Source organism: Gorilla gorilla, chromosome 15, assembly GCF_029281585.2.
Source record: "Gorilla gorilla gorilla isolate KB3781 chromosome 15, NHGRI_mGorGor1-v2.1_pri, whole genome shotgun sequence".
NCBI lineage: Eukaryota > Metazoa > Chordata > Mammalia > Primates > Hominidae > Gorilla > Gorilla gorilla.
The window spans coordinates 80,584,182-80,597,496 of record NC_073239.2 but is presented as its reverse complement, the minus strand read 5'-3'; the positions used below and the strand labels follow the sequence as shown (position 1 = coordinate 80,597,496).

The window sequence follows — 13,315 nt, the reverse complement described above, 5'->3', positions numbered from 1 at the left end:
TTTGCTGGGAGGCAGTGTGTGCTGTAATTTTGGGGTTGGTCATTGTTTCTAGGTTTTTTTAAATTTTAATTTTAGATTCAAGGGGTACATAAGCAGATTTGTTTGCAAAGGTATATTGTGTGATGCCAAGATTTGGGCGTCTATTGATCCTGTGACCCAGATGGTGAACATAGTACCCAATAGGAAGTTTTGCGGCCCTTTCCTCCCCCCGCTCTCCCTCTCTCCTTTTGAAGTCCCTACCAAACACTTTTTTTTCTTTTTGAGACAGTCTTGCTCTGTTGTCCAAGCTGGAGGGCAGTGGCGCAATCTCGGCTCACTGCAGCTTCTGCCTCCCAGGTTCAAGCGATTCTTGTGCCTCAACCTCCTGAGTAGCTGGGATTACAGGCATGTACCACCACACCCGGCTAATTTTTGTATTTTTAGTAGAGACAGGGTTTCACCATGTTGGCCAGGCTGGTCTCAGACTCCTGACCTCAGGTAATCCACCTGCCTTGGCCTCCCAAAGTGCTGGGATTACAGATGTGAGCCACTGCGCCTAGCCCTAAACACTATTTTAATAAACAAATTATTTGTGTTTGACTTTTTATAATTATTTGTATTTAATATGAATTGTGAATTTACATACACTTCTTTCTGACTAGTCTCTCCTAATTTTGTAATCAGATTAAGTATCATATTTTTATGCAAAATCAAATACTTGTTACAAGAAAATGTTTTCTATCTTCTGTGTCTTTTTAGAGTTATTCTGTTCCACCCCTAAAAATTAGCATCAGTACTTCTGAAAAAACTACCAAATGGTTATGCATCTTTAGTGATAAAAAGTGAATTCCTGGTATTTCTTGGAGAAAAAGATATTAGATAATATCCCTTGACTCATTATCATCATACAAGGAAGAAAAAGAATCTATGTGATTACATTGAATATATAATCTCAAAGATACTGGTTTTGTTTGCTTGTTTGTTTGTTTTTGAGATGGAGTCTTGTTCTGTCACCCAGGCTGAAGTGCAGAGGCGTGATCTCAGCTCACTGCAATTTCTGCCTCCCAGGTTCAAGGGATTCTTCCAAGTAGCTGAGATTACAGGTGCATGCCACCATGCCCTGATAATTTTTGTATTTTTAGTAGAAACAGGGTTTCACCATGTTGGCCAGGCTGGTCTCGAACTCCTGACCTCAAGTGATCCACCCACCTCGGCCTCCCAAAGTGCTGGGATTACAGGTGTGAGCCACCATGCCTAGCTGATACTGTTCTTTTTAAAAAATGAAATGTTTAGTTGGGTTAGTCAAATATCCAGGATGGACAACATCTGTTCTTTTTTGTTTGTTTGCCTTTTTAGGGACAAGGTCTTGCTCTGTCACCCAGGCTGGAGTGTGATGGTGCAAACATAGCTCACTGCAGTCTCAAACTCCTGGGCTCAAGTGATCCTCCCACCTTACCCTCCCGGGTGTCTAGGACTACAAACATGTACTATAATGCCCAGCTAATTTTTAAATTTTTTGTAGAGATAGGGTCTAGCTATGCTGCCCAGGTTGATATCAAACTCCTGGTTCAAGTGATCGTTCCACCTCAACTTCTCAAGGTGCTGGGATTACAGATGTGAGCCACTATGCCCAGCCTAACACTAAGAGTTTTAACAATGGTTATTGTTAGGTTAAAAACTGTTTGTTATTGTTTGTCTATAATTTTTACTTTTTGTGTAGTGAGCATGTATTAAATGTGTATTTTAATGAAAGAAGATAGATACTTCAAAAGTCATCCCTAATCATAGCTTTTATAATAAAAAACAATGCATTATAACAATACATTTTGTTGTCAGAAACTCTGTTGCCATCATTGTCATATTTAAACTGGATCCAGGACACCTGAAATATATTATAGTTAAAATAAAAACAAAAGGCCGGGCGTGGTGGCTCACGCCTGTAATCCCAGCACTTTGGGAGGCAGAGGCGGGCGGATCATGAGGTCAGAAGATTGAGACCATCCTGGCTAACACGGTGAAACCCCGTCTCTACTAAAAATACAAAAAATTAGCCGGGCGTGGTGGCAGGTACCTGTAGTCCCAGCTACTGGGGAGGCTGAGGCAGGAGAATGGTGTGAACCCGGGAGGCAGAGCTTGCAGTGAGCAGAGATCGCGCCACTGCACTCCAGCCTGGGCGACAGAGCGAGACTCCCTCTCAAAAAAATAAATAAATAAAATAAAATCAATAAAAACAAAAAAGCCATTATGAGATAGGAGACCTGAATTTCAGTCTCAGCAAATCACTAGCCTCTCTAGGTGTGATCAGTATAAATGAAAAAAATTTCAAATTTAGTACCTAATAAATCTTCATTAAATGTATGATATTTAATATCATCTACCATAAATTGATGATAACCTGGAGTATTCCATTTAGATGTGTAATTAACAAATTTTGGGGTATAAGAGTTATTTATAATAATAAATAGCTAAAATTATTTGCTAAATTTCCTTTTAGAAAATTTGCTACTTTGAGCTCTTTGTTACCTTTAACATTAATTGTTCTTTATTGCATACTTTGTGCTCTAACACTTAAAACCACTTAGTTATACATTTTAATGTTATCCATTATATTGATATCAAAATGATAGCCAACATGGTTATGTCGTAAATTTGAATGTTTCTTTTTCTGATTCTATTGGATAGGAGTTCAATATACCCTATCTAGGGAAATATAAACAATTTAAAACTCAAACAGAAAAGGAAGAAGATTTGTCTAGTTTCGTAGCAATCTAAGTTTTGTTTTGTTTTTTTTTCCTGGTCAGACAAGGTGTGGAACAATCTAAGTTTAATACTCGTGGAGCTATACACAAAAAGTAGAGGACAACAAATACTGGATTTTTTATGTCAATTGATACATGAGAAGTTATTATTTTAAAGAATTCTTAATGTTAAAGAGATCAAACATAACAATTTAAAGACATTTAATGAATTTTTGCTTTTTTTTTTCTTTTCTTTTCTGAGACAGGGTCTCCTTCTGTTACCCAGGCTGGAGTGCAGTGGCGTAATCTCTGCTCACTGCAACCTTTGCCTCCTGGGCTCAAACGATCTTCCCACCTCAGCCTCCCAAGTAGCTGGGACCACCATGCCCTGCTGATTTTTCTATTTTTTCTTTTTGGAAGAGACAGGGCTTGGCCATGTTGCCCAGGCTGCTTTCGAACTCCTGAGCTCAAGCGATCCACTCGCCCTGACCTCTCAATGTGCTGGGATTACAGGCATGAGCCACTGTGCCTGGCCAGTTTTTTCATTTTTTAAGGTATAAAAGAAACATTTTATAGGATTGAACATATGCTTATATCTATTATGAAAAAATACATAATTTGAAAAAATACATAATTTAAAAAAATACCTGGCTGGGCACAGCAGCCCACGCCTATAATCCCAACAATTTGCAAGGCCAAGGTGGGAGGAGTTCAAGACCAACCTGGGCAATGTAGGGAGACTTCGTCTCTATAAAAAATTAAAAAATAAGTTGGTCATGGTGGCTTGTACCTGTAGTCCCAGCTACTCACGAGGTCAAGATGGGAGGATTGCTTGAGCCAGGAAGACTGAGGCTGCAATAAGCTGTGATTTTGCCACTGTACTCCAGCCTGGGCAACAGAGCAAGATCCTATCTAAAAATAAAAATAAAAATAATTAATAAAAAGCTAACTTCAGAGCTGTTAACCCTTCATTTCACTTAACCTTAGAGTAAATATGTATGGCTTTATATAAATAACTTATCAATTGTCATTTGTCTGAAACATCTGACTTGATATAAATTCTATGTGAAAAGTACAAAGTTTAGAATATATACACTTTAGCATATAACATGAAATTCTAAATCACTCATGAAATTTAAGATAAAAAGTAAAGCAACAGCTTTTATTTTTGTAGCCAAAATCCTATGGGTATTTACCAAGACTTGTGCCTTTAATTACAAGGTAGGGAAGTAAGGGTAAGATAGCAAACAAAGGGAATGTAACCTCATAAGGTGAAATTATTTTGGCAATTTGTGCTCTGAAATATGAAGAATTGGCCAGGTGCAGTGGCTTACGCCTGTAATCCCAACACTTTGGGAGGCTGAGGCGGGTGGATCACTTGAGCCCAGAATATCTGGATCAACCTGGGCAACATGGCAAAACCCCGTCTTTATAAAAAAAAAAAATACAAAAAGTTAGGCTGGTGTGGTGGTGTGTGCCTGTGGTCCCAGCTACTTGGGAGGTGGGAGGATTGCTTGAGCCCAGGAAGTCAAGGCTGTGGTGAGCCATGATCTCCCCTCCAGCCTAGGCCATGGCCATAGAGTGAGATCCTCTCTCAAAAAAAGAAATATGAAGAATAGAGGTTTGACAGTCACATCATTTGAGATCTCCTTATCCAAATGCATGGTCAGAGTTTGAGTCACTTGTGGAATCTTTGAGTAACTGAAATAAAATCCAGCTGATCAGAATTCTTTGGTGATTTTTAGTATGTATCATTGAGTCTTCTCGGAAGACATCCTGTTCAAAAAAAAAGGTGTTGAGGCTGGATGTGGTGGATAATGCCTATAATTCCAGCACTTTGGGAAGCTGAGGTGGGTGAATCACTTGAGCCCAGGAGTTCAAGACCAGCCTGAGCAACATAGGGAAAGCCTGTCTCTACAAAAAAATACAAAATATTAGCCAGGCCTGGTGGCTTGCGCCTGTAGTCCCAGCTACTTGGGAAGCTGAGGTGGGAGGATCAATTGAGCCCAGGGGGTTGAGGCTGCAGTGAGCTATGACCACGCCACTACACTACAGGCTGAATGACACAGCAAGACCTGTCTCCAAAAAAAAAAGGAAGTTGAACATTTAGTTTCTCTTCACTCCCAATATTTAATTTCTGCTTCTCAAAATGTTAATTTTTATAACAACTGTGTCAAGTACCTTCAATGTAAGAGGTTAAATAAGCAGCTGTGTGACCTTACTCCAGTTTTCATTATTTAAAAACTGGTTGATTAAGGTAACCATAAATTTCCATCAAATTTGCACACTTTTGAAAGGGAAAAAGGTGCTTTTAATACCTGTCCAGGGGACAAGAGCAAAATGGGACTCTTCGAGGCAAGCTGTTTCATGTTGGTTGTTATGGTTAAATGTGACAATAATTGTAAAGTATTGAAGCAGTGTTTTTAGTACAGAAAGTTATTATTCTCCAAAAATGTCTTAGACCTGGTTCAATAAATTATATATCATCTGCTTCTCTTATAGAGCTCTTGTCAGGCAGGATTATGTAGTCAATGTGATGAGTCTAAAGAATACCTTAACTCTTTTTCTTTCTTCCTTTCTTCTTTTTTTTTCTTTCTCTGTTTTTTATTTTTATTTTTAAAGAATTACCTTAACTGTCTTAATTTAACTAACCAAACATTTATTTCCTGCTTACTTATTTTTCATGCACTGAAAATATATGTATAAATAAGGTAAAGTCTTTGCCTTTGAGTAGTCATTGTCTAAATATGCAGTATGTAATAAAACAGTGTAGTGCAATTGTTTTCAACCAGGGGTGTACATCAGAATCACTGGGGAGATTTTTAAAAAATACCGATGCCCTACCCCCACTTCAGTTCAATCATAATCTCTGAATATTGTCCCAGGCATCAGTATTTTTATCAAGTTCTCCACTTGATTTTAATCTACAGCAAGGGTTATGAACTTTTGGTTTCCTGGAGAAACAGACAAGCAAAGAATGGAAAACAGTCATAGCAGGTATGTGGAGGATGCAGTGGAATCAAAGAAGAGAAAATTTCTTATTACAGGGTAGGAGAAGAAAGTTTATGGAGGAGGTAGATGCCTGAGGAGAATCTCAAAGAATATATAATAGTTTGCCTGAAATATAGGTAGGAAAGATAATTCTAAGACAAGAAGAAATAGTCTATAAATTCATTTTGGGATCTGGCATTAAATGAAACTTAATGATAGACAAAAACTCAGTTATGAAATGCTTTATATGTCCTTCTAAGAGTTGGAATGCACACATGATATTTATTGCCTTAGTTGACACTTTCCTAAACATTTTGTTAATTGATCACCTCTCAGCCTTTTGGCTAAGATCGAGCGTAAACATTTTGTTAATCGATTGTGTAATATCTTTCCTTGACCTGTTATAAAAGGAATCACTTATTTAAATAAAGAGAATACAATTATAATTTTAAGCAACTTTATTTACTTACTATTGTACAATAGGAGACTATCAGCCAAAATATGTTTTATATCTAAATAAAATTTTTAAAAATGTTTTTCATGGCTGGGCATGGTGGCTTACACCTGTAACCCCAGCACTTTGGGAGGCCAAGGTGGACAGATTACCTGAGGTCAGGAGTTCGAGACCAGCCTGCCCAACATGGTGAAACCCTGTCTGTACTAAAAATACAAAAATTAGCTGAGTGTGGTTGGTGGTGCACACCTGTAACCCCAGCTACTTGGGAGACTGAGACAGGAGAATTGCTTGAAGCCAGGAGGTAGAGGTTGCAGTGAGCTTAGATGGTGCCACTGCACTCCAGCCCGGGGAACAGAGTGACACTCAGTCTCATATAAATAAATAAATAAAATATTTTCTTATATCTATCATGTAGTACATCATTTAAAGAGAGGAAAGATATTCATTTACAAGTAATTTGGTAGATTCTGCTAGACAAAACAAATTCATGTGAAGGATTTGTTTATTCATTCATTCATCCATCCAAAAAATATTTGAGGTTGAACAAAACATAGTCTATTTCCCTACTATTTTATAGTTGAATGTTCAACTGTATTCTCTTTCATAATTATCTGTATCTTCTTCTCCAGCTATTCTTATATTCCAAAGTGTTCTGATTTGGAGTTATATCTCTTTTAGAACAATGGCTTCAAGCACTGCAACTGCAGACCCTGTCATTTCATGACACAATTTTTATTGCATAGAAAAGAAATAGCCCAGCCGGTCACAGTGGCTCACACCTGTAATCCCAACACTGTGGGAGGCTGAGGCAGGTGGATTGCTTGAGCTCAGAAGTTGGAAACCAGCCTTGGCAACATGACAAAACCTTGTCTACAAAAAATACAAAAATTAGCCTAGCCGGGCATGGTGATGGACGCTTGTAGTCCCAGTTACTCAGGAGGCTGAAGTGGGGAGGACAACTTGAGGTGGAGGTTGCAGTGAGCTGAGATTGTGCCACCAAAGTCCAGCCTGGGCGACAGACCCTGTCTCAAAAAACAAAACAAAACAAAAAACAGAGAAGCATTCAAGTTCAACCGTAATCAATTAACTAATCCAAAACCCAAAAACAGCTTAAATGACCATAAGTGGGAAAACCGATAAATTGTATAATGATGCAGCAAAATATTACATGATTGTGAAAGTGAATGACCGATAACTACATATAATATAATGAATGAATCTTAATGTTAAGTGTAAAAAGCAGTTCAAAAGAGACTGCTGTAACATTTTAGCAAAGCTCAGAAAGAAGCAAAACTAGATTTTTTTTTTTTTTTTTTTTTTAGACAGAGTCTTGCTCTGTCACCAAGGCTAGAGTGCAGTGGCGTAATTTCAGCTCACTGCAACCTCCACCTCCGGGGTTCTAAGCGATTCTCCTGCCTTAGCTTCCAGAGCAGCTGGGATTACAGGCATGTGCCACCACACTGGCTAATTTTGTATTTTTAATAGAGATAGGGTTTCACCATGTTGGCCAGGCTGGTCTCGAACTCCTGACCTCAGGTGATCCTCCCACCTTGGCCTCCCAAAGTGCTGGGATTACAGGCATGAGCCACCGCCCCCGGGCCAAACTAGATAATATTTTGCTTGAAGATAATGTGGTAAAACGATTTGAAAAAATAGGTATTTATGGCCAGGCCCGGTGGCTGATACCTGTAATCCTAGCTCTTTGGGAGGCCAAGGTAGGTGGATCACTTGAGCCCAGGAGTTCAAGACCAGTCTGGGCAAGCTGGTGAAACCTGGTATCTACAAACAAAACAAAACAAACAAACAAAAAATCCCAGGTATTTATGAAGCCAAAATTCATGCTTGCAAATTGCCTCCAGGGAGGAATGCAGAATGATAGGTTGAGAAACAGCACAACAGTAGATTTGACAATTCTTGTAATATTATAGTTCTTTTGTTGGGAAGTGATTTCGTAGATATGAATTTTATAGTTTCATATACACTGTACATGTATTTTGCTATGTATCAAATCCTATATAATAAAAAATTTTAAGACAAAAACATCAAGCAACTAGTCTGTTGCTTAACTGTATTGAATATTGTTAAGAAATGACCTGGCCAGATGCGGTGGCTCACGCCTGTAATCCCAGCACTTTGGGAGACTGAGGCGGGCGGATCACGAGGTCAGGAGATAGAGACCATCCTGGCTAACACGGTAAAACCCCGTCTCTACTAAAAATACAAATAATTAGTCGGGCATGGTGGCGGGTGCCTGTAGTCCCAGCTACTCGGGAGGCCGAGGCAGGAGGATGGCGTGAACCTGGGAGGCGGAGGTTGCAGAGAGCTGAGATCACGCCACTGCACTCCAGCCTGGGCAACAGAGTGAGACTCCATCTCAAAAAAAAAAAAAAAAAAAGAAATGACGATTGTTTTTGAAGACCTCTAGTATCCATGAAAAAAGTGGTTTCAGTGTAGTGGTGAGTTTAGAGAAAAATCGGAGGTGAGGAAGTGGAGACAGTGAATATAAACATTGATAAGTTTTTCAGTAATAGTAGATCATAGGGTTTTGTTTTGTTGTAAGGTAGAAATACGGAACATTTTTGTATGTTGTCAGGAATGATTCAGAAAGTTATTTAATAGCTTTGTTTCCTCAAGTAAACCATCTTCTATCAAGTCTACACAATTGCTCCTACCTAAAACTAGGAACCATCTTTGATTCCTCTCTTTCTTCTTGCTGTTTCTCACATTCAATCCATCACCAAGTTACAGTTGTCAATTCTTTTTAAAAAAAAAATTTTTTTTTTTTTTTTTTTTTTTTTTTTTGAGACAGAGTCTTGCTCTGTCACCCAGGCTGGAGTGCAATGGCGCCATCTCGGCTTACTGCAACCTCCGCCTCCCGGGTTCAGGTTCAGGCAATTCTCCTGCCTCAGCCTCCCGAGTAGCTGGGATTACAAACGCGTACCACCAAGCCCGGCTAATTTTTGTATGTATGTATGTATGTATGTATGTATGTATGTATTTATTTATTTTTGAGTTGCAGTTTCACTCTTGTTGCCCAGGCTGGAGTGCAATGGTGCGATCTCGACTCACCCCAACCTCTGCCTCCCGGGTTCAAGCGATTCTCCTGTCTCAGCCTCCCAAGTAGTTGGGATTATCGGTGTGTGCCACCACACACAGCTAATTTTCTTTTGTATTTCTAGTAGAGATGGGGTTTCTCCATGTTGGCCAGGCTGGTCTTGAACTCTTGACCTCAGGTGATCCACCCGCCTCGGCCTCCGAAAGTGCTGGGATTGCAGGTGTGAGCCACTGCACCCGGCCTCACTTTTTATTCTTAAGAGACGAAGTCTCCCTGTGTTGCCCAGCCTGGTCTCCAACTCCTGGGCTCAAGCAGTTTCGACAAAGTGTTGGGATTATAGGCATGAGCCACTGCACCCAGCTCCTATCACTTTTGAAATAAAATCTACTCTCTTACCTAGCCTACAAAAGCCTTTGCACTTGATATTCCCTCTACCTGGTACACATTTCCTCTGCCTCTAAATATAGGCTCCCTTTAGAATCAGATCTGTGCTCAAGTGTCACCACCCTCAGACAGGCTTCCTTAATCAATCAGTACTCTAATTGGGTCCTTATCATACTATTCCGTTGTCCTGTTTTAGTTTCTTCATAAGATTCGTAACAATCTGAAATTGTAATATTTATCTGCTTTCTTATGTGGTTATCAACAGTCTTGCTCTGTTGTTCGGGCTGGAGTGCAATGGCATGATCTTGGCTCACTGCAACCTCCACTTCCTGGGTTCAAGCGATTCACATGCCTCCATCCCCAAGTAGCTGGGACCACAGGCTGGAGCCACCATACCTGGCTAATTTTTGCATTTTTAGTAGAGACAGGGATTCACTATGTTACCCAGGCTGGTCTTGAACTCCTGGCCTCAAGTGAACCACCCACCTCAGCCTCCCAAAGGGATGGGATTACAGGCATGAGCTACCTTGCCCAGCCACATTCTTGTCATTTTTTAAAGCAGTGTATCCTCAACCCCTAAAATAGGGGTTGGTACTCATAAATATTTGTTCAATGAATGAATGAATGAGAAAAGAAAATTACCTAGGATGTATATCCTGTGTGGTCATGGAGATAATTACATACATAAACATATGAAAATGAAAACCATTTCTTGGAATAATAAGTGTCCTTTTCCCCAGAAATCAAAACTACACAATTTTAGCATAGTTTGTTGTTCAGAATTTGAATATAAATTTGTGGATATTATATATGTAGTTAATTTATAAAAGGGTAGAATTATGAAAATATAAATCCTTTTATTATTAATACAGTTTTTAGTGCCTCTTATATGGTCAGTTAATAAAGTTTACCTTGAGAATTTGACAACTTTAAAAAATGTATGTATATTCAACATTTGAAATGTCAAATATAAATTATTTTTTAAATGCCAAAAATATTCAGTATTATACTAAACAACGATACTTTTATCTTTTCCTAGGATATTATTGCTGGATTCCTATATACCATTTTAATCTTAGCTGTCTTCTATCCATTTGTGGACCTGATTGACAACTTCAACCAAACTCACAAATATGCTCCATTCATCATCATCGGGCTTCATTTAGCTTTGGGGATCTTTTCTTTCACTCTTGACACCTGGAGCACATCCCGAGGAGACACAGCTGAGATACTAGGAAGTGGTGCTGGAATTGCATGTGGATCTCATGTTACTTATAACATGGGTCTAGTATTAGATCCTTCTCTAGATACATTACCTTTAGCTGGGCCCCCCATTACTATGACTCTGTTTGGAAAAGCCATATTGCGGATCCTCATAGGGATGGTATTTGTACTAATAGTCAGAGATGTAATGAAAAAGATCACCATTCCTTTAGCCTGCAAAATCTTCAATATACCGTATGATGATATTCGAAAAGCAAGACAGCACATGGAAGTTGAACTTCCTTATCGGTATATTACCTATGGAATGGTTGGTTTCTCCATCACATTTTTTGTTCCTTACATATTTTTCTTTATTGGTATCTCTTGATGGAGAAGTATTGTTTATGATAAGAAAGGAGGGTATCAGTTACTGATACCCAAAAATATATTCCAGGTAAAGCCAGGTCACAATTAGGCTTTTGCAGGAATTTAACTTAAATAATTATTTAAGTAAATTCATAAGAGTCAGTGCATTTTATCATTGCACATCCAGATACTGTTTTAGGTGAGCTGAGCTATTTCGTTACTGAGAAAATGATAAGTATCCATTTAGAATGTTCATGTAATGTTTGGAGAGTTTTGTATTATGGATTCAACTTATATATAATATATATAAGGTACATAATATGCAATTATATATCTGATATATATTATATATAAAATAATATACCTAAGTGTTTTTTTAAACTATGGGAGTGTATTATAAAATCAATAATAATATGCAAACAGTTGTGCCTGTGTATTTGAACTACATACAGGTATGTTGTTATTAACAGATATATTTAACATTTATTTACTGTGGGAGCCATTTCCTAATTGAATTGCGTAATTACTAGACCAGAATGCATATGCTACTATACATTGATTTACTGCCTGTTTTTACACTGCCATTACCTTTCATGTTATCCATGATGTTGAACATGGGAGGCATTTTTAATGGACCAAATTTTTAGAAAAATTAGTTTTTGGATTTTTTTTTAAGTTCTGTATACTGTTTTGAATGAACTTTATTTGCAGCTATTCTGGACGTCAGTTTAATAATTCAGGTACTGAATTTTATTGCTTGCTAATTGTGCCTTTCCGTTGCTAAATTAAGAAATGCTATGTATACTGTGATGTAAAAATAAGACATTAACTTTATCTTAAGTTACATATAATCAAGCAAATATTTTAAAAAATGTATGTCAGGGTGACAGGCATAAAAGTAAATTACCCTTAACTCTTTAGCCTTTATTTAGAAAGAAATGTGGAATGGGCTAAACTTTCTCACCAATTTATTAGAAAGCTAAATGGATAAATACTTCCCTTTTTGTAGATATTTTTTCTGTGCATTGTAAGTTATAGGAACAGGACATACTTTTTGTACATTGTCTTGATTGTTTATACTGCAGGTAGGTATTTCCAGTGAATGGAAACGTTGAAATTTATAGATGGGACAATGCACATACTTCATATGTAAACAAAGCATTTTTCTAAATAATTTGGAAAGGATTGGATTTAGCACCATTAACTTTTAATACCCATTTATTGGCTATTTAAGGTAAATTATAAAACCTAAAATTAGTATCAGTATTTTAGATCCTATTATTTTTTCAACTTTCTATTATTTTCACAGTGGAAAATTTGCATATAGTATTAAACTATTCTTTTTTCTGTCTGCCTTTATATTTTGAAGTGTGGTTGTACTTACGTTAACAGTAAGTGTATTTGTAGAAAGTTTTTCATAAAGAAGAGGATTAACTTTCCATATAAATAAATACCAGGTATGAAATTACTGATTTTAGTGCAATATCTGTATGATTATCCAGAACTATCACTTCAGATGTTTCTATTTTGGGCACCATAACTATTTGAGCTCATATTTTTATAATTCTGATTGAGAATTTAGGGGCATGGTAATTTTTACCAAAACTGAAGCTGGTAATTTTAAGTAAAGCAACTAAATTTACCCTTTACTTATTAGTTAAAAGGAAACCAAGGCATGTAGGAAAATATTGGTACGTTGGAAAATGTGAAAAGAGCTTTACTTTCAAAATGTATGTTTAATGAATTGAATTTTAGGGACCGTTTCCCATAATTTGGGCGTATGCTATCCTGTTGATTTTTATGTCTAGCTTAAAAGGTATTTGAAAATGTTCCATTTGTGTTTTATTATTTTCTGTCCTATGACAGTTCTATGCTAAATGTATTTTAAAATAAAAGCCAAATTGAAGATTGAAGAAGGTTTTGCTTTGTTTTGTTTGCCTTCCGAGCAATTGTTTCTGTTTTATCTGGTAGAGATTTTAAAAATATGTCTTGGATTTTCATTCTAGCACATATTTCCTCTGGAGCGTTTTGTCCAAAATCAAAGTGCTGTTTTGGCAATAGAAGACATTGAAGAAGTTCTTTGAGGTACAAACTGGCTTTGGTTCCATTTATGATTATTTCTAACATTGTACTTTTAGTAAA

General features: G+C 37.5%; 1 protein-coding gene across 1 annotated transcript in view; it reads left to right on the top strand.

The window, feature by feature from the left end:
• SGPP1 (sphingosine-1-phosphate phosphatase 1) overlaps nt 1–13,089 on the top strand; it is a 44,120-nt gene extending 31,031 nt beyond the window's left edge. The window contains exon 3 of the mRNA XM_004055280.4: nt 10,644–13,089. Within this exon, the coding sequence (XP_004055328.1) occupies nt 10,644–11,195 (552 nt within the window). The 3' untranslated portion in view covers nt 11,196–13,089. The remainder of the gene's footprint in view (nt 1–10,643) is intronic.
• Nucleotides 13,090–13,315: the final 226 nt, after the last annotated feature.